We start from the raw sequence: 23,609 nt of genomic DNA, 5'->3' as shown, positions 1-23,609 counted from the left end.
AAAAAAAAGACAAGTTCTTGTGGTTGGAGAGGAATTTAAACTGAGTCAATAGTATATATCAATCTTAATATCTTGACTTTTAAAAAATAATTATTGTTTTTTGGTCAAATTTCTAATTGAAAAAATATTCAGAAAAATTATCATCCATTTTTTGTCTTAAAACATACAATTTATTTTTTTTTTAAAAATTCCTGAATCTTTAATTATCACATGCCAGTCACGAATTATGGTTTACAAAATATCCTCCATTTAAAATATATATTTTAATTGCACCGTCTCACAGTGGACCCAAATTCACAAAACACGATAAGAATTATTTTTTGATAATTTAAATACTAAAAATATGTTTGAAATATTATTTTAATCATTTTTGTGTTCCTGGCATAAAAATAAGCAACAAATGTTAGCATAAATAAAATATCTTTTTTTTTTTATGTAACGTTTGTGAATATTTATAAATATATATATATATATTAATTTACTATCTGTTAAATAAGATTCAACACTAGTCTCCATTTCAACATTTAGTCGTTTTCAATCGTGTATTGTTACCTCTATTCTGTGTTTGTTTTCCACAGCTCCGTTCTATTTCTAATATTTAGAAGTACAAGCAACTCTGTCGCTTCCCATGATAACTCTTTTTTTTCTTTGGTAAATCTTGTTATAAGAAGCATATTTCATAACGTGTCCTCGCTGGTATTGATTTTTGAGGATTTCCTCGCAAAACGTCTTCGAAAATTTTCACGTCATTGTTTATTGCGTCTTTCTTGCTTCTTGCGGTTCTCCGATCGGTAACAAAGTAATTCTATGGCATCAGAACCATGAGAAAATATGGCGAGGAAAAAGCTGTAAAAAATGACGAAGAAAAATTCTATGATAACCAAGAAAATAAATTTAAAATATTTTGGCTGTTTTTTGGGCATGTGATCAAAACATGTTTACCTCAACTTAATATTTGTGTCTTGTCCACTTAATATATGTTTTTTATTGATCGCTGAGATCTAAAAAATCGAATAGAGGCCGCCTTGCTGTATTCTAATTTGGACAAAAAATACTCCATTTGATGTTTTAACCATTTCTCCTATTTTTCTTTAAATATTCTGGCACTGGACTTACAATCCATAGTTTACATAATCATAATATGAATCATGACGTATTAAGATTGACAATATTGTAAAAAACGACTGAGTAGACAATCAGTGCGTATCTCTAATATTTTTCGTAAATACCTGCACTACTCTTGAGAACATATTTTAAAGATTTCTTAATATCATATAGCTCTTTTCGAGACATTTATATACAGTTGAGGTATATAAAGCTGTAAGTTAAATTTTATAAACTCAGATTTGACAAAAAATATGTAAGTAAATCAGAACAACTTGCCAACGTAAAAAAAGTCTCAAACACCTGGATAAACTTGGATATAATTTTAACAGGTTTTTTATTGAACTTATTAAGGAACATTTATGCAAAAATAGATGTCTAGGCAGGGGGTGGAAGTGTACTATATTTTTTTGGTAAAAAGACGGAGATAGAGTTTGCTTGTATTTAACACGAATATTACTTTATGTTATATGAGTATTATATTTATTAAAAATATGTCACTTGCTTTACAATTCAATGAAAAATGTAATCGGCATAAATTAAAACACGGGGATTCGTCCCCGCGCGCCAATATTCGAGTATCCACGGGTCAACGCGTGATTTCATAATGTTCCCCTTTCACCCATTACAGCTATTTTTGATTTTGAAAGCGTACTTTAAAACACTATTTTTTGTGTATAAGCTAATAAAAAAATATGTTTAAAAAGCTTTACATTTTTTACTTTTTATCGATAATTCTGAATTTGGTTCCACAGTGCGTCAGACGGAAACAAAATCCAAAAACAGTTAAATTAGTTTTTTTTAAATGTAAAAAATTTGAGTTAAAATATTTATTGTCATTATGTAAACGAATAAAAACTTGATAATAATGTAACAGTTACATTTTTTTTCTGATTAAAAACTCAAAAAATTAAGCCATAGGTTCTCCAACAAAGTACTTTTGGATTCCTTGCGCATGCACTGGAGTGATATTCAAAATATTTAATGATAAGAATATGAATAATAAATAATACGGTGTACTGTGGGTCAGTTATTAAAAAGGCTGACTTTTCAAGTGAAATAATGATGATGTATCACATTATTTTCTAGTAATATAAATGGAAAAAAATGGGTCGGAGACGGTTAATGTATTTGAAACAAAAATGGATGTCCAAAGGCATGCGTATTATGTATGTGTAATTCGTCCAAATGAATGTTATATTTGCTTTGGGGTGAATAATTAAGGTAGTTTTAATTCGGTTACAATAGATTTTTTATGCTATTAGATGTAGAAAGAAAGAGTAAGTTTTAATGTAATGGAAAATGTTTTTTAAAACATGGACAGACAATAATCATTCTAGATTAGGAATGGGGTCGATATTTTATGAAAATGCCGTTTTAGTACATCAAATAACTGTTTTTATGTTTAAACAAATTAGTATTGAGTAGGTATTCTCTTTCACATTTTTTTAAAAGACCCCATTTTGTATATTTGGAATGCATTCTAGTCGGGATTGTGCAATATGTACGTATGTAAGTAGAGCAAATGAGTTTATTAATTGTAGCGTTATTATTTTATTTGCAGTGTTGTTTGAGTTTTGTTGAAGAGTTCTAAGAAAAACATCAATAATAAAACAAACATTTCTTTCTTGATTATCCTACAAAATGTTAACTGTGCAATAGCTCTTTGTACGAGTATTTTAATTTCTCATTGATAAGTTAGTTTAAAATTTCATTTGGGAAAAACATGAAAATATTTCGAACCATTTTTACATTATATAAATTAGGTTAAACCAATTTGTGGTTGTAATGAAGCAGTTATCGAATGTATTTTTTAACTCGCGATTGGTGTCATTAAGAAGTTTTAGGTTTCATTTGAAGCAATCATAGTAATTTCCTACATTTCATTATATAAATCAGAACAGTAACATTTTTTTATAATTTCAATCGAATTTTAGAATCTTTGTTATGTTATTAAGTACATTTTCGAAATTATTAGGATACCATTTGATACCTAAGATAAAATTTTTATTTAAAAAAGGTCTCCGATAAATGTGTTATCATATCAGCACGAAATGATGTTTATAGTTCATAAATGGAGACACGAAACAACAGATTAAATAACATGATTAAAAAAAACATAAAAGGCTCGATAGAAATATGTTTAAGAGAGTTTTGCTAGTACAAAACACTTGTTAGAAGCTTTTCCTATTTTAATATTTTTTCAATGTGGTGTATCTTGTCCCATGCGGGCATGAGCATATCATTGCTAACTCAATCCATGTATACTTCCTAGGCCTAGAAAACTCAGGGGCTCTCTGTCCGCAGCCAATTTCCGCGTGAATAAAAAATATACATATATACGCATGTAAAAATACTAACTCAATTGAATAAATATTGCAATTTCATCATATTATTAAACCAATGTAATCACAAGCTTCTTTAATCAATTTATCACTGATTGTAAAAAATTACGATTCATAGAAAAATTAAATTAATTAAACAGTTTGTGATTATGAGCCGATTGAACAAACTTGTTAAATATTTTGCCTTGCTAGATTATACTAATTAAATATTATGGTTCCGATGGAATATAACAATTCAGATACATTATTATATTTTGAGCGCAATAATAACAAATTTACAACACAGAAATAAATAAAAATATATTTACACGTCCATGTATATTTTATTATTATTTATTTTTTAGGTGTATGTATATAATAAACTAGTTCTTTGTAAACAAGTAAAATGTGTTCATTATATATTTCAACTTCTTGTTTTGTCCATATCCAATATTTTATATAAAGGGTTAAATACTGTTTTTTTTTTTATTGATACAGAATTTAGATGTACTTCAGTTTAACTTCCATTTGAACCACGTTTTGTATAAACAATATAGTTACTTACATTTTATTTTGGTTGAAATACATATTAAATTACGTAATATAAAATATATAGTCACTGTAATGAGTCCTTCTCGGTATTGAAAAAATGAGTCTTCTATTTTATGAAACAATCATTTTTTTCACACTGCTATTTTGGTTACATTGTAAAATACATTTCATTGTGAAAATAGCGTAACAGTAAATTGATTAAGATCAAGAAGGACTCGGAAATTACTCTAAATCAATAATCATATCGTCATTGGCAGTAGAACTTATTATAAGAGTACACTTAAAAGTGAGTATGTAGGAATCAAGAAATTCCCATTTTAATAAAATTTGTTTGTGGGTGTTTCTATATCACTTTTGACGATATGGTTTTAACAGAAAATACCATATTGATGCTGAAAAGCGACCAAGGCTGATTTGAAAAATGAGCTATACATGTGTTTTTCATAAGATTTTGTATTTGCGTCAGACTAACCGAATATTGTTAACAATATTTAATGCAAAAAAATAAGTGATCAAAAATTATTCTTTTTGAGACGTGTTTGTGTTCCTCTAGGTATATTAAAAATGCGTTTTTGTATAACTTACTTCCGAGGCTTTAAACAGTATCATAGCATCCGTCATCCTGAGAGATAATCGATTTGTTAAAATTTACGGCAACTATAGTATGATAAAAAAAGATTATGAAACTATAGTACTGGAATTCGATACCGATAGGAGATGCAATGCTGATCTAAACGTTGACAATGCTAACAACGCACCGCATTACAATTAAGAAAATGTTATTAGCAATGTTTTTGTAGATAAGCCAATCTAGTTATCACCAGAATATTGTAAGTTTATGTATAGTTTGTAAAATAACTTGGCAAAAAAAATATAAATCATTCGTCGTCTTATTTGCTTTTTAGAGTTGATACATTATTAAAACTCGATACCGAATATTTTCATAAACAAGTGGTTCAAATCGTAATATTGAATATTTGTTATTTGTTTATTAATAATCAATACATAAATACGTCAGAGAAACTCACAAATTAAAAAGCTCTGAAAAGAGTAATAATAAACAATATTGGATGCAACATCAATATATCAGTAGAAAATGCATCACCTAGTATTTCTGATAAAGTCAATATATTAAGTACTTTGCCACGAATTATGCACTCATGTTGATGTTAAATTATTAGAATATAGTGAACCACTATTTGTTTCATCAATTCACACGCCCATAAATATTTAGAAGAATTGTAATATGCACATGTTCCATAGCATTTTAGATTATATTTACTATAAAACAGTGTAGAATCAGTATTTTTTATGGATTTCTTTACATTGTGTTTGAATGTAACAACTGGTCTATGTGAATGTTGCTAAATTTCACAAAAAAAACATTTTGATGAGGAATACATTAATGAAAATCAAAGAAAGCAAAAATGATAAGTGTTAATTATTCGTTAATTAATCTGTTCATTCGGTGGATCAAACACGTAGATGAAATATACAATCTTAAAATCATTTCATAATGAGGAAGCTCAGTTGTTTTTATATATTTTTTTATTTGTTCATAGACTATTAAACTGAGCCAAAATTAAAAAAAAAAACTTTTAGATATCGTATTATCAGCCATGATTTTTTCAAGTTTTGTATTTCTGAAATTACTCCGCATGTGACGTCAGAGGTTAGCTTCCGCTTATTATCGGTCAGTTCTGCCGATTGTCCCGTTCACGGTAAGCAAACCTGATATCTTTCACAGCTCTCTTATCATTGGTTGATTCATATGAACTAGTGACGCCGTTGAAAGAAGTTAGTTTTTATAAATTTTCTTATAATTTTTTTCGTACATTTCAAGAAACTTTGCCGTACAATGCAATGCTCTAATTTTTACCGCGCGCAAGAAAACATTTTTTGTATTTAATTCCCCGTAGGACTAAGTTCCTCATTGACTATCAAACTACGACAAAAAAATTTATTTTAATGTATCTAATTATCAGTGCTATGATTTTTTTAGTTTTGTATTTTAAAATTACTATAACGCCTTTGACGTCTCAAGTTTTTTTTGGTGATTAGTGGGTTTGTTTTCCGTAAACAAGAAATTTATCATCATTGGTTGATTTGGAAGATCTAGTTAATATTTTTGCAGTACAATTAAATGCTCTAGTTTAACCGCGTGTAAGAAAACTATTTCAACAAACAATTTCCCGTTGCACTAAGCTTCCTCATTCGTACAAACCATGCACACTCACTTTAGCACGTAATCATAATATTGACAGCTACCAAAACTAAAAGAAGTGTTCTTGCTTGTAAATATGACTTTAAGTATATTATTCTACTGGTAACTTCTAATGGACTAGAAGATATTTTCTACTTTTTATCAAATTGATGCACACATTTCAATGAGTAATAAAAATATTTTCGATATTATTAATTTATTTATAATGTAAATCTAACAGTAGAATTGTTTACTATTGAGGGCAGATTTTTTTTAATTTGAAGCTATGTTCTAGAATAATTACTCGATTGTATTCAAATACTAATTTATAAATGTAACACTTAAGGATATTATAGTGAGTTTGAGCCTTTTTAGAGCGCTTGAAAAAATACAAAAACAAAGAAAAAAATAACTTATAAGTAATTCAAACAAATATTTTAAAATGTTTTTGTTGTTTAAATAACCTTTTAAATTACTATTAAATTAGATTACTGCAATGATAGCGATACACCGTAGTCTTGTTCAACTAACGTACCTTATTGTAACATGAAGAATATGTTAGTAATTATAAAGTATTATTTTTATATAAAATATATACAATAAGTGCAACAAATAAGCGATTATTGTACCTAAGTAGTTACGTCTGCTACGTTTAGATTTTTCTTTTTAACTAGAATAAATACGCATGCTGTTAATTTTACAAGTATTAGAAAATGTCGTTTCCATCGATCTACTTTATGTTGGAAACAAGATCTTTTTCAATCAGATTTATTTTTCATTTGTTACCTATTATTATTTATGCAGACGTAAATAATATATATTTTTTTTTAATTTTAAAGCCTGTTAAGGTGGTAACTGGCCTATCAACGTTTTGGTGAAACAGTTACGGTTGGTATGTTGGCATTCCATGTTCGAGGATATGGGTTTGATTCACGATATTCGAACAGAAATAACTCGTGCGCCAGTAAATATGAGGTGAAGGAAACATCTGACCTGACTTGAATTATCAAGTATAATATAATTAAGGGGATTAGAAGCAAACAAAGTTATTGATGCTAAAATAAACTATACATAAAAATACACCTACCTAAATAATAGCGTAATTCAAAACCGTATCTAAATCTTGCAAAAACAGATTTCAATAATACTACGTGACACCGCAAACTATGCATTCTCCATTAAGTCGGTGAAGCATAATTGAACGTAGTTATGCAGAAAGCAGCTAGTCCACAATTTAAAAAAAAATAGATATATTATCGGGTGCAGTAAGATCAATTCTATGTTCTGCTAAATACAGCCAGACCGCTTTCACACTAAAAATTGTATTTATTCACCTCCTGAAAATGGTGTCGATTACAAAAATGGAATTTTTATATTTGCAGAAAACACCCACAGCACTTTAAAAATATTACGGTTCTTTAAAAATCATTAAAACTGATCAAGTACATAATTAGATTATTGTTTGTCGTATAAAAAAACAATGTTTCCATTGTTTATCAGTTGTCAAAGTCGAAAACATTCTAACTGTTGTGCAGATTTGTATATTCACTCTTTTTACAAAAGTGCTATTATCTCAGTTTAACTTTTCTATGGCTGGCTGCTTTCTGCATAACTACGTTCAACTAGAAATCTCACCTTTATTTTTCAAAGATTTTCGCAAATATCTCAGTAACTCCTTCAATGGAGATTTCTAAGTTTGCTTTTAATACCCTCAACTGTATAGTTTGATTTACATCGCGAAAATGTTCAAAATGTTCAAAAAATAATTGTGATGTTTCTCAAGCCTGGGGTTTCTGTGCTATGATTCATGACAGTAAATGGGCCCCCCGGCCTGTTGTGCAAAAAAACACACGTCGTCAAGCTTTTTCATAATAATTTTACAGTTATAAACATTTGAATGCGCATTATTTTTTTTTCATTTTTCGTACAAAATTTTTTGGTAATAAATTATAAAAGATAAATAATTATAACAAATCATAGGGGTTTTTCATTCTGCACCCTTAAAGTTTTTATAGGCAAAGCACTGAAATAAATTTGTTAATAAACGCTTAAAATTAAACATGGTTAGTCCAATTAAAACTTGTTAAATAATATTATATACTAAAGAAAAACAATTCAAGTCGTATCTACTGAAGATAAATTATTTTTATAAATTATGTAATCTTCCATTTTAACGTAACCTATAGCCTAATTAAGCAATACTTAATCATAATTAGTTTGTCTGTCATTTATTTTTTGATTAGTTTATAATTTGTTAAGTTATTTGTGATTTAACCAGTGAAAATCCTTGCCATATTGAAATCCCTATCATTTCGTTTTATTTGACTGTGGTTAAAAATCCACAGCAAGTAACGTGTAAAGTATCCTTAGGTAATTACAAACCTTGCCAAATTTTTAAATCCATATCATTAAGATAAAAAAATATTATACTAATGTAAATGTACATAGTCAAATAATATTTTTTGATTTACATATACTGAAGCATAGTTATATTTGTAAAAGATACATATATTGTCTGTCCATCAACTATAATAATAGATTGAAAAAAAACATTTAAATCATATACACTTAAATTCGCAATGAAAATAATTAGGGAAAATAAACTTGTGATTGATGAGTCGGGTTTGATAGCAAACTAAAATTATTTTTCTGGCAATGTGATTAAAATATTGTAAATGAAGTTGAACTCTGTGTGCAATAAATATCATGCGTATTGTTGTTTAAACACAAATGAACGGTCTTCATTACATTTAGGATAAAAGATATTTTGTTTTGTAATATTGGGGTATTTTAACGCTATTCGAATTCATTTGATGTTCCACGCACATTTTTTTAATGTTTATTTTATTAGAAATTAAAGAAGTAAATACATTTAAAAAACAGATAACAAATACCTCCGTGATAAATTTCAACGCTTATCAGTTCATGGTTTACCTCTTCGTTCTTATTCTCAAAGCACTCTCTTAATAGCCATCCATAATTCCTTTTTCTTCTCTAACTCATATAGTGTCATGCGGCTCGACATGCGACTCGAGTGTGGAATCATCTCCCATCCACTATCAGAGATATTACTACAGTTACTCTGTTTAAATCACGTCTAAAGAAACATCTCCTTTCCCGCCCTTATCTCCCCTCCTTTATCCCTTCCGCTTTATTCCCTTTTCCATAGAATAATACAATTGATTTAAAGTCATTTCATATACAAATAAACTTATTTCTATTTTCGTATATCATAAGTTTTTTTAAAATTTTATTTTCTATTGAATATGTTTTGTAACTTGAATTATATACATGAAGAAAATTTTTATTCTATTGGTAGGTTGGAAGAAATTGCCATTTGGCAATAAGCCCGCCAACGCACAATTTACATTTTGTAGAAATTAATAAGTAAACGAATTAAAAAAATAAATAATATGGGATCTATATTTCAAAGATACAATTTAATGAACTAAAATACAAAAATATTATTAATTAAAACAATTTCAATATTAATTTGATGGTTTTAAAGGTTTTGAAAATCCTGGCAACTATTCTAATCATTAAAATATAAACCAACATAAAATATTGCCTGTGGTATACTAAAGATTCTATAACGATGTACGAATTGAAAATATGTTTTATGTTACTCGTATATTATATTTATTATATAAATAAAACACGAGTGATACTTTAATCCACAAATTTGGAATATCCAGTGACCGGTTTCATCGCTTTCGCGACATCTTCGAGACTGGTATCTTTATTAAAAAGTTAAATGTATTTATACAGAACAGAGGTAAGGATACATAATTCAAAGTTATATGTAAGTAAATTAAATAAAGTTATTTTTATCTTAAGGATCATTATCGACAAATTTTCTATGGGTTAACTAATGAATGGATATAATGTTATTTTAATGAGTTTAAGTATTTTATTTTATTGTTGGTGTCCCATCCTTCGTGAGTGTGGTTTTGTAAATAATGATTTCTGAAAAATTATGTATTCTTACCTCTGTTCTGTATAAATACATTTAACTTTTTAATAAAGATACCAGTCTCGAAGATGTCGCGAAAGCGATGAAACCGGTCACTGGATATTCCAAATTTGTGGATTAAAGTATCACTCGTGTTTTATTTATATAATAAATTACAATGAACTTCCATCAAGAATTTTCACTTACAAACTTAAATGTTTCGTATATTATATGATCAAATACTGAATTTTTTCAGCACTTTGTCCCCTTTTATCCACTTTCCCACAAATACGCAGGTCCTCCGACTATAAAATATGCAACACCATTGGACGATTTACTGCAAAATGCGAAAAATACATCTTCATTACGTTTTTCTTAGAATTATCTGGAACGTCATTACCTTTAACCATTCTTTAGTCATCCCTACCTCTATCCTTTTCACAACTATTTCCCGCCATTTATTTACCGTTCTACCCCTTCTTGCGATCGTTTTCCACCCTGACTCTCCCTATTTTCATGAAAATTATTTTAAAATGAAATTCGTATTATGTTATTAAGATGTTGTTTGTTTTGAATAGACTGATTTATTTTTGTTTAATGTTTTGTTTTAAAAAAATACAGTTTTTTTGGTTGGTTAGAAGATATCGCTATGTACCTTGTAATAAACGCATTGGTTTACAAATGATGAAGTAAATAAATAAAAATACGTTTACGTACAGATTAAGCCCAACATATTTATTTTTCAATGATAAATAGTTCTATGTAACTCAAAACAGTGATTTTGTCAAAGGCCATAAAAAAACAAAAATACTTAATCATGACACTGGCAATTAATAGGGAATGTGGAAATCTAAGTATTTACAGGGCTTGTGATATTTTATTGACTGATTTAAGTGATCGGTCAACTTCAATTAATACCTAGTCTATAGTTTAAATTCTTGATTTTGTCATCACTTTAACGTTAAAATACCCCATATGTGGTGCAAACCCGATATTTTGTTTGTTTATTGTGTTTTCAACCCCACGTCAGGGTTGGTAGGTGTCACGTGAATGTTACACGTTTTGTTGCTGATATCGTGTAAGTAGCCCTTGTATCTGCAGACAATTTAATAAATAAAGAATTAAACATTTGTGTTCTAATTTACACTCCCCTTCGCGAACGGATGATATATTATGCCATATGGGATACAATAATGATCAGTGTTTTAAACGACAGATTTGCCCCACCCTCCTACTAGACATTGGCAAAAAAGCGACTTTCCGTTAGGTTAAGGGCGGCTACAAATTTCATTTCTTTCTAATATATATATATATATATTTAAAGAAAAAATGAATATTTAAGTTCTTATAATTTACCCAAATATTTCAATTTTGGGCCCATTTTCAGCGAGTTGTAAATAACTCACTATCAGAAAATTGGAATCAAGTTTGGATAGAGTGGAGTTCGAACCTCGGACCTCTTATCCATGAGCCCAAAACACTAGCCACGGGACCACAACCCGATTCAAAATGTCTCTTAAATAAAAAAAAGATACTTTTTTCCTCATTTTACTTGACTTTTCGCTAGTTTTCCCTTTTCAATGTATTAAATATATTTTCATAAATAATAACGCACAATGTATTCCTTTTTTAGAAGTAAAACTTTTTTTTGCGTAGTGATAAATAAACTTATCATATTTTCTTTTCATTAAATAAATTTTGAAAAAATATTTTGTGTTTTATTTATCATTTTTATATTTTCACATACAAGTATTTTTCATACATTATACAGCAATTTCGATTTGTAAATAATATGCAAATATATTAAAATTTGCACAATCATTTTGCAATCAATTTTGCTCAATCACAAATGAATATCGATGTGCTAATAAACTACGTGATAATAATTTCTCAACCCCTGATCCATAAATTACTACTGTTGGGGATAGGTAAGTGCTCCATACATTTCTGTCCATTTTCCCTTTTTTTAGCCAATAAAAGGGTTTAAAACACTTATATTGGCATTTCAAAGAAGGAAAAATGGTATTGAACTTAACTTAATAATAAATTAGTTAAGTATTTCATGATAACATGGCATTGATATTTTGAAAAAATAACATAGAGAAAGAACATCCCCCTCTCTTTTAAATACTTGTCTTTCCTGTAGGTAGACATTTACATAGTCGTTAGGGGAAATTTTAATATACGATCTCAACATCTTGTGCAGATACTTACTTTTCTATGTCCGGGCAGATGAAGAATACTTTTATGTATGTGAAATTAAATCAGAACCCTCGACATGTGTTTTGAACTGATGGCTACTCTTTGGCAACGATTTTGAAAAATAAATCGAGGTTGTTGGCGCGTTAGTTTACCATTTTCGAAGTTCCGGGATCAATTCCTGGCAAATATATCATAATATACTAGTTTAAGAAGTTGTTTTACACTGTAACATTTTATTGGAATAATTTTGATATCCTTTATGCGTTGCTGACAGAACTCTACAGAATCCCTAGAACTCTATTACAGCGGCGGGTGGATGGTGAGATTTTGGATCCTTTAGGTGTGTAATATTTGAATGTCCTTGGACTAGTACTTGAAGCGTAAGACTAATGATCTTACATTGTACTAATGTAGTGCCTTATACACCATCAGGTGGGAATAAGTAATGATGATTATGTGATGGTGTCTATGGATCTGCCCCGACTCGCTTAAAAAAACTTGTGTTCAGACTTGGTATTTGTAATATTTATTCGTTCATATTATGATACAAATGTAGATAGAAAACGAGGAAGGCCGAAAAAGGTAAGGCAAGTTCGACAAATAATTGAAAGTGAGAATAATGAATAAATAAATTGTGGGAAACTATTTCTGTATAAACATGTATGAACGCGTTGATATGCCATGTTATTTTCTCTGTCCATCTCTAAATAGGAAACACATAACAAAATACGTTATTGTTAAAATACGTATTTTGATGCAAAGGTTTTCAAAAATGTTAAATAAGCATAACTTTTGAAAATAATAAGGCGATTTTATTATATATTTAAACTTTATACAAACATTAAATTACTCATCATGTATATACATATACAAAAACATTTTATGGTCTTAAACATTAAACGATATAATAATCTGATTTAATACATTCAATAGAATGCATCGAGAAACAAAAATAAATTTATGGAATAAACTCTACACAAATTCAGTTTTTGATTGATCAATTTTTAATATTAAAATAATTTACGAAATCATAAATTCATTTTACAACTAACAAGTGTTCCTTTAAACAATAGTTTTGTAGTACTTGTAAGGTATTTGATAGAGAAAACAAAATAAAAAATACTTTAAAAATAAGTGTGTATGTAAATACTCTCTTAACACCACTAATAAATGTTCAAATAATTTATATTAATATATTATTTTATAATACTTCCTACCTTTCTTTAGTTGTTTTTTTTTATTAATAAATAATAATTATAATTTGGGGTACATAATTAATTTTATGAAACGAGAGTTCCACGCATTAATTATTTTTATCATGTGATTTGTCATTGCTCTCAATCGGCCATAAAGTAAAACAAATAGTTAAATAACAAGGTTTACAGGTGTAAGTTAATTTCAGGTTTACATAATAGCATTTAAAAGGAATAAATACATGTGCATTCATAGAATTCAGAATAGTCCAGAGACCGCATACGCGCATCAAACAAAAGGCGACTAAACTACTCTTAAAGGAGTGTTTTACGTTTTTACCCATTAGTTTCTTTGTAGACATCGCCCAGTACGCAACTCCCGATTCGAATTCAACTATGCCGTGTTGTGTCGTTTTCAAGTGTGGAAATACTGCTGGGTTAAAAAAGAAACAGGATGGGATCACATTTCATGTGTAAGTAGCAAATGCACGTGTAAGTAGCACATTTGCATTCATAACTTAAAAATTTAATTATTTTTCCATCTGCCAGATTGTTAATGAAAACAAAATGGATATTTTGTTAGTGTTGCCAGGGTAGTTAATTTGTTTCGCTACTTTGCTCATTTAATGAGAAAACTAATGAAAATTGGACCTTTTGGATTAAACAACGCCGTGGTGGACATTTGACCGACATTATCTTTAAAACATCAAATATTATTTACCATGATATAAAAATATCCGTTTTATGTAAAATAAAATTTGTTTTATATTTTAAGTTCAAAGTTCATTAATTAAATTACTATTGTCAAATGCCACTTTACTTATCTACTCTGTTGTGTCAATCAATGTTTCCGCGTGCACAATAAAATTTTAGAGAAATTATCAAATTGCTTTTTTTACCTTAGTGTGGTAATTATATTTTTCCCATTTGGCAACATTACGCGGCGACTTCGCGCATGCGCGTGATAAAAGTGGGGCAAAGTGGGGGGTTTTTTGGACACAGTTCGATGTATTCAAATGTGATTCTACGCTCCTTCTGGACTATTCTTAATTCTATGTGTACAGTATACCGTAACAACTTTTCTTAAATAAAATATTATAAGTTCTAAAAATAGATGTGTTGTTTATTATTATAACATTTCCATATTTTTATAACGGTTGAGTTTTATTTATCTTTATCTAACGGTCTTAAATAGGTAAAAATATGTATATTGATTTATAGATATTTTAGCATGGGTATTTCATTTATTATTGCTTTTACAAACTGCAATTAGGTTTTTTTCGTTGATGTGTTCAGTTAATTATTATCATGTACATTAATTACACTGGTTCGCATGGAAATCGACCCTGACACCATTCTGTAATTCTGTTTTATGTAAAACGATGTCCTGAATCTGAATATAAGTATGTTTTCCCCCATCACTCACCGTTTTTGGTAGAGCCACCTATTTTATCACTTTTCGACAATTTGGATAAAAAACAAAGGATATTTTTAGCCTTTACATTTCTTCTGAGGGGCTAGATAGGTGAAAGTTCTAAAATATGAATTTTGAATTTACAGCTTAAATAAACCCTTTCACCCTTCCAAATCAAATTCATGGACGCAAAATTACTATGAAAAGTGACAAAAATAGGGCGGGGAACTCTCCTGAAAACGGGGGGTGATAGGGAAAAGCGAGGGTTATATTAGGAATTAGGAAGTCATTTTACAAAAGAATTAGCAGGAATGGTGTCAGGCCTCGAAAAAAAAAATTCAGACCAGTGCACTGTTTTAAAATTTTCAAATAGAAAAAATTCTTTGTGTATCATTTACATCGTGCAAATTTTTCGTATTTTTTATATGATTCCGTTAACAGGGGAATATTTTAATTGGGCATTAATTAAAAAAAAAAAATCATTCATGAGGTTAACTTGAATAACATTTTTTTTTACGCAGGTAAACCACATTTATAATCCAAATGAACTGCAATATTATTTGATATGACATTATAGCGTTATATTGTACAGCGTATTCTTATAATTATTAATTTTGTGAAAAATAAAGGTTCAGGTTATAATCAGGCAAATGAGTATATTCGCCAATTAACAGCAGATGATAAATGACAATATTGTTAGAAATATTTATTTACAATGTTCTTAAATAATAATACTTAATAAAATACTTTGTTTTACAATGCAATGAAATACATTTTTAAAAAATCCTTTTTTTTGTGTCACTTAAATTAATTTTTTTTAATAAGAAGACGTTCTTTAAATAATAATTTTAAAAAGTAATAGAATGAAATTGCATCAAATTAATTTAATCAATTCAATAATATTAGTTTTTTATAACAATAATAGTTTTTAAGAGCTTCAGTAATACATACAAGTTACAAATTACAGCTTATGAACTTAATTAACAATTATAACTTTGTTTCGTTGTATCTTGTGCAAAAAAAAACGAAAATATAACATAATCGCTTTTGTGCCCAAAGCCTCATATGTTATTTTGCAACGCAAAAGTACTTTTTATGTGCCTGGTATACAATACTTTAAATTATAAGGCACATTGTATTATTTCTAATTTCGAAAACCAATGTAAATATATTGTAAGCGGTTTGATTGTTTTAATTCACGTAGACTCAATCAATTTAATAATATTATATAAGTATTCATATTTACTGTGATTTATTTCACAAAATAGGTAAAAAAATCAAAAAGGCACTTACTGCAGCGTTTATTGTTTACAATGCACTGTTGACACAGAAAATCTACGAATTTTGCAATGTGCTTGGTGTGATGTATTCATATTTTTAGAGTAAAATTTGAATGTTTTAGATTGTATTAATGGGGAAAACCACAGATATATTACACTTTTCAGTGGGAAAACGATGATATGGATGTTACATACATCTTTAAATCATCGTTTACTAATATAACACAGTTGCCATTTCTGTTTTATGTACTGAATTGATGAAAACTCAAAAAACATACATACCGTATAAAACATACTTTTTAATAATGGTTCAATTATGAAAATATTCAATGGAAAACACAAACTGCAAAATATAAGCATAAATTATTTTTTGTTTACCTTGTAACGAACATTGTAAGTCTTTAGAAAAACATTTTTATTATTTATCTTACTTCACATCCTTTATACTTCGGTCTATGCTTAATTCATAAATAAATAATCTATAAAGCAATATATTACATTTTGTTTTAAATAAACGTCACAACAATTATTGCTCATGTTGGAATAATTTTACATAAGGAACCTACAAAAGGATTATGAAATTAACATATTATCATACAACTCAACAGTCTCACCAATTTTAAAACGTAAATGTTATGTGAAACAAAACATTTCACTACCATTATTATAATCACATCTGGAATGAAATACGAGTTCGGTTGATTGATAGAAAAATAAATTATTATTCGCTATAACTAGATGAAAATGAATTCTGTCATGACGTAAATGTAAATAATGGATGATTTTATAATTATTGCTAGTAATTAAGTGTTCGTTTGTGGTCCTTTTGGTTTTATCATCATGGATGCTTTTTTTAACGTGTAATCCCAGCCTCTCCATCTAAACCAGACGATTCCTGAAAAAATCAAGTATTGATTTGTTTTATTAGTAGTTTTAGTTATTACATTATGCCAAAAAACAAATTGATCGCTTAAAATATCTGTTTATTTTACACCAGTGTTGAAAAGACACCACGTTATCAGGGGTTCAGAGGTTATCGGGTAATCACTATCACGAAAGTTCACGCTTCGAATAAAATGTCGACTGAAAAACGGTAACTTTGCTCTATAAATGATTTGTATACCGACTGAATACAGACTTGTTCATATATTCACTTTTTATATACATAGTATTACTTTACATCATCGATCGGTCTCCCGTCTGTCAGCAGTGTCTTATGAGGAGTATAACAAATAAGTAACTTTCATTGAAAATAACATTCACACTGTAGGAGTACATTCTCACAAGTCTCGTGGGGAAAATCGTAACCTATAAAAATAATTATAAGTCGTTTAGACTCTACTAATATGTCTGCGTTAGAAAGTAATTTGTAGGTATTTCTTTCTTTTTATAAATTGGAATCAAATCAAGATAAAATGATTTTAATGTTTTTTTTCTGAGGTGTAATAAATGATAAAGGAGATGTTAATAAATTAGATACAGTAATATAACATTAAGGCTAGGTTGAATGGACTTCTTTTTACAACTTTCATATCTAAGTATTGTTATTTATTCCCATTTTTCTGTATTTTACACAATCCGAAAATGGCTATTATCAACTAACTAGGAATCTTTATTTATTTACTCGAAATTTTTACTGATCAATTTTTGGGAATATATTTCAAATGATGATAACTCTCGATACATTTTTAAAAACTAAACAAGAAATCTGTCAAAATATGATCATGTTGTTAACAAACTTGTTAAAAGTCTTTTCTGGAAATACTTAAATTTAGAAATCGTTCTGATTTTGAAACAACGCTTTACTTGGATTCAGAGCGCGGTGCATACAAATACTAAAATACTATGTTAAAATCATAACAAAAGCCGCCATGACACTTTTAAAGGCGTTGGAATCTGATTCGTCTTTTTTCTTCTGTTTTTTGATCTTTTAAAAACGGACTTTAGTCTATTAGAATATCCGGTTGATGGATTTGGGTGAAACCTTATATATATTTATTGATCAAATTACAAAGTTTACTTTTTATTGAGATGCCAAATAAGATTTTTGTTTTTTTCGTGTAAAGTTTAATTGATACCACGTGCGTATTAAAATAATGAACATTAATTTATTATATTTTCCACCCGTTTTCATCGGAGGTTGGGCAAACGACCCAAAATTAATTTGAAGGGAATATATACTTTACCTTGTCTGGCAGTAAGATCTTGAGGGTCGTGAAGATAAAGACCGTTGAGTCCTCTTCCACATGATTTCCACCACCAGCCACCTTTCAGCATTGACGCACAATTCAATGAAGATCTGTCATTATCTCTGAGAAAATATAACATTATCACTTATTGTTCTACAAATCCAATCAAATAAATTACAGTTCGCATACAACACGCAATAAATGAACCAGTTATCTGGAGAAGAATGCAATAGTAATCATAATTAATAAAGCAAGCAATGAAATGGGCAATACGTAATAATTTCAAACCATTTAATGCCAGGTATAACAGTAAAAATATTTCAACCAATTAAACATACATATTTATAAAGTATTTCAATTGCAAAAAAGGACTTCAAATTAGGTTACATACATTTATATGCAAGTTGAATAAATTTTCAGTACATAGTTTTGTTTTGAAAAAAGTTATTAGAAAATATAAACATCATTTTTACATTAAATTAAAAATTATTTCAGTCGCACATTTTTCAGCTAGTATTTATTTTTTATAGCAAATACAAAAACGCAATATCGCACAAACAAATACCGGTAGGGTTAAAGTTTCATGCGTAACAAGTAAACTTGGATGAATGAGTTAGTAAGTAAAGTGATGATATGTATTTTTATTATCTCGTTAGGGCTAAAACAAACCTGTTATATGTAGAGAATGGACTGTTGTTGGAACCATACCATGGATCATTGAGCGAATCTCCTGCATTACCTTCGTATCCATCAATTTCAAGTTTGTAATATTCGCTTTCAGAATATATCTTGAAATGCGAGTACTGTGCGTATCTGGAATTCGAAATTATTTAATTACAGAGATACAACAGAACCCATACGGGAAATTCGCTAGAGTACAAGTTTTGGAAGGACCCTGCCCTTGGTTCAATTATAGAAATTGTTGATATTACAAAAAGGAAACATCACAATTTTTTTCATTTTTAAATTAATAAGAGTCTATGAAATACTGTCTTACAAAAAACATAAAAAATGTACTTATTAGTGGCATGAAAAGTATTTTTGAATTTCCGTGAAAACGGTTCATTTCATTGGCCACGCCCCTAATACGTTATAATTCGGTTAAATTTTAAACTTTATTTTTGGCTGTTGAAATTTAAAAAGACCATCGTCAGGAACCTTTTTTTAACAATTTTATTTCAACAAATATGTATGAAAACATTGCTTCAAAATATTCATTTTGATTTTGAAAACATAATTAATTATTCTAATTCCATTTCACATATTTTTATCAGTATGAGCAGTATATGATATTTCCCTATCGTAGATTTTTGCCCTTATTTTAAATGAGTAATTGAAAAGTTAACTAGGTATTTGGTAAAAAAATACGTTTTTTAAAAATAACTATATTATTAATGGATTCTGGTCCTTTGATAGTTTTGCGGATTAGAGTTCAGAGGTCCGAATTTTGTTTCTCGCTTTACACAACTTGATTCATATTTTCCAATACAGTTATTTACTCCAAACTGAAAATGGTTACAAAAATTTATTGTCTTGTGTTGAGGTTGATTTAATGACATATTTCTTCAATAATAGATATAGGGAGTACAAATATAATAAAAAAGAACACATAGCATATCAATATAGAAAGAACAAACGTAGGCAATTTTTTTTATTTATATTGAACAACCAATTCGAATAATTAAAAAATCATCGAGGAGTTTCCGACTTCACCTTCTTCCCCCAAGGAATATCTAGTGTTGAACCCATTTATAAATCAAATAAAAACAAACGACCAATCGTTTAAATTAGAAAGAAAGAAATCTAAATTTAAATTATTTCTGACCCGATACAGGCGCTCCCAGCAAGAAAGATAATAAATTACAAAAAAAAATATTTCTTTATGTAAACATAATCAGTATGGGACTACTTATTTTTTATCTTTATTCTACGATGTCGCGAACTTTCTTACTTTCTAAAAATCACAGGAGGTTTAATTAGTTTGATTTATAAGTAGTATGAATAAGTTTTTATGAATTCCGTACCTTTTGTTTCCTTCAAAGTCCTCCAGCTCAACGCGAAGCATGTAGTCTTCATTATTGGTCAACATGTAGATGTTCTCATTTCCAAGCCAAAACTCCTTGGCGGGATCCCCAAATCCATTCTTGTAGTCTGCCCAATCCCGATTGAAGTTTTCTGATGGAAGGCCAACGTCGTCTCTGCGCTGAATGACCTGAAAAAATAATATTCAAGTTAGTACAAAAATAAACACGAAAATACCGTAAAAACACACATAGGTAATATATAATATGTACTCGTATATACCAAAACATAATTTAAAAATATGTTTTAGTGATAAAATACATAATTTTTATATATTTATTTGACACAACAACAAGCCAGGAGGTCCAATTACAGTGATGTGAAGAATAGAGTGTTGTGTGTGAAATAGAAACAGAACCTTGGACGAGTGTTTTTGAATCGATGGCTACTCTTAGGTCCTGACTCAGGAAATCGATTGGGGATGAGCTTGCCTCGTTTTTCTAAGAGGGTTTTTGAACTGCAATGTTTCATTGTTCCTGGACTGGCAGATAAAGCGTAAGTCATATCATTTTACCTTCATGTAACAAATGATTAAAATACGCAGCATTTTGTTTACAAATGCAGCGTATTTCAGTTCTATACCTATGACGTACAGAAATGTTATTTACAAATATTTGGACATAGGTATTTAAAATAATGTTGTCTTTATCTCTTTTGAAATCTTATCTTAAATCTGCAACCATTTGTTTTACTTTCAAAGTACCTAAAAGTACGTTCAAACATCCTTTTTCCCGCCATTTTTCAGATGGTTGCAATTCTACGTTTTACAATTATAATCAGTTTGATTTATTGAACTTTCAGATGATGATTCCAGATGTAGGTTAATCGAGACTCGGGGTCGCACTCAGTTCAAACCAGTTTATTTATAGTTTTGTCACGTTGTCTTAAGAATATTACGATGTAAAAACCGGCAAAAAATCATCTTGCAAAATCGTGAGCAATTCGAAAATAATGTGAGTATGACATAACTTCTTGTTATTGTAACAGCCCGAGATTGGGTTACTGGTTCAGAAAACTGTTTGATAGATTGATATCTTGATAGAAATCGAAATAGAGATTTTAAATGGGAAAATAATAGAAAAAGATAACTTTTTAAAAACATTTTTAAAGTAATAAAGGTCTATGAAATACTTTCCAGTAAAAAAAAAAAATTGATAATTATTAGTGGCAATTTTTTTTTTAAATTTGTAATTTTGAATTCCCGCAAAAATGGACATTCTATTGGCCAGGCCCCTAATACGTCACATATATATATATATATATAAGTTGGATAATTTATAAAGCGCCATTTTTGTGAAAATAACCTCAAGGGCGCTGTAAAATTAATAAATATCCCAGTACGTCTTGCAGCTACAGAGCGTATGGACGGTTGGGATTCTAGTTCCTCGTTTACAATTAAGATCAATCAAAAATTATAACAGATAGGAGCTAGATTACAGGACGTCTTGCAGCTACAGAGCGCATAGACAGTTAGAAATTTAGCCCCCATTTACACATTTTAAAAATTGACAAATAAATTTAGTGTATAAAAAAAAATAAAAAATATGAATAATAAAAAGGAGTAAGATTACAACACGCCTTGCAGCTACTAAGCGCATAGACGATTGGAATTCTAGACCCCGTTTACAAAATTTAGGTATTTTAAAGTTGATATATGAAAGCTAGATAACCAATCATCGTGCAGCTACAAAGCGCATGGACGAGAGGAATTCTAGCAAAGTTAAAACAATATCAATAAATTTATAAAAAATAGAGTATAGTAGTAAATTGGTCAAGTGTTCATGCCAAGAAGTGAGCAATAAAAAACTAAATAAATCAAACACTGTTTCAACTCCATGGTTAACAAAGGGAGATAGATGTCCGAAGAGAAGCTTTTGTAGACAGTAGGTAGATATCGTCGCCATGTGGCCCGCTGGCTGGTAGATAGTTTCTGGAAACGCACGTGTGTAGTACTATTATGCCTTTTGTTCCAATGACTTGGTGTCCATTTTGGTCCGTATTATTTCGTTTTATGAGACGCAACATTCCTGATCAAATTCACTTTTTTACATGAATATTACACAAACGCGTGTATGAGCGGTTTGATTTATCATTTTGTATATTATTAGAAGGCAGATATTTGAAATATTATGTATTTATCACGATTCCTGTTTACTTGTTCCTGCCCATTCAAATTTGTTAAGAACATTGTCACAAATGTTGACATCTCAACTGCCAAGGCCAAACATGTTGCGTTTTTCTAGTAAAACTACAGTTAATTAGTCTAAATCCATTTCATGTATTTTTATCGGTATTCATAGTATGTGATATTTCCCTATTGTAGGGCTTAGGACATTATTGTTGTGATAACAATGTTTTGAATAATCCCACTTCACTTGTTTTTCTATGAGACCTCTTCCAACCTCTATCACAGCACAGCACTGAAGCAGCTGCTCGATTGTGGAATAATCTACCCACTAATGTAAGAGATGTTAATTTTTTATTAAGACGAGAATAAAAACAAAAGATGACAGAATCAAGAAAGGGGCGCTGCGTTGGTTTGGACATGTAGAGCGAATGGACAGCGAAAGAACGGCTAAAAGGATCTACGATGCAAATGTTGATGGATGCAGAAAACGAAGAAGACCGAGAAAGACACGGCACGATCAAGTCCATCAAATACTTGAAGATGGACATGTCAAAAGTAGGAATAATCGGCGTGCGTGCATGAGAAGATGTATGAATGTAGAGGAAGCGAGGTCTATATGCCAAGATAGAGTGTTATGGCGTTCTATCCTCTCTGCCTACCCCTACGGGGAAACGGCGTGATGGTTTGTTGTTGTTGTTGTTAAAACTTCTACGTCAACTACTCTTATAAAGGAAGGAAGCTTTTCAATAATCCGCCACAAAATCTACGGGAAAAAATAAATTACAAAAATATTAACGATAAATTAAAGAAAAGTTTTCTTACATTATTAACATTAACTGTATATTGAAAATAAAATGTATGTTTATATTATGTATCTGAGTTAATATATTTGTATTTGTTTAAGTGTTATATTTTCTCAATTTTTGAAATTGATTTATTATTTTTTATATATTTTTGTTAATTTTTATATTATTTTGTGTACTTGC

General features: G+C 29.2%; 1 protein-coding gene across 1 annotated transcript in view; it reads right to left on the bottom strand.

The window, feature by feature from the left end:
• Positions 1-16,092: 16,092 nt before the first annotated feature.
• LOC148278446 (uncharacterized) overlaps positions 16,093-23,609 on the bottom strand; it is a 224,739-nt gene continuing 217,222 nt past the window's right edge. The window contains exons 5-8 of the mRNA XM_088231389.1: positions 20,438-20,625; positions 19,083-19,226; positions 18,411-18,535; positions 16,093-17,119 (exon numbers count right to left, since the gene is read on the bottom strand). Coding sequence (XP_088087515.1) covers positions 17,028-17,119; positions 18,411-18,535; positions 19,083-19,226; positions 20,438-20,625 — 549 coding nt within the window. The 3' untranslated portion in view covers positions 16,093-17,027. The remainder of the gene's footprint in view (positions 17,120-18,410; positions 18,536-19,082; positions 19,227-20,437; positions 20,626-23,609) is intronic.

The sequence above is a fragment of the Micrasema longulum genome, unplaced genomic scaffold, assembly GCF_059751315.1.
Source record: "Micrasema longulum isolate JH-2025_06_02 unplaced genomic scaffold, ASM5975131v1 h1tg000880l, whole genome shotgun sequence".
NCBI classification, from domain to species: Eukaryota; Metazoa; Arthropoda; class Insecta; order Trichoptera; family Brachycentridae; genus Micrasema; species Micrasema longulum.
The sequence above is the reverse complement of the archived record's forward strand: the minus strand, read 5'-3'. Positions and strand labels throughout refer to the sequence as shown.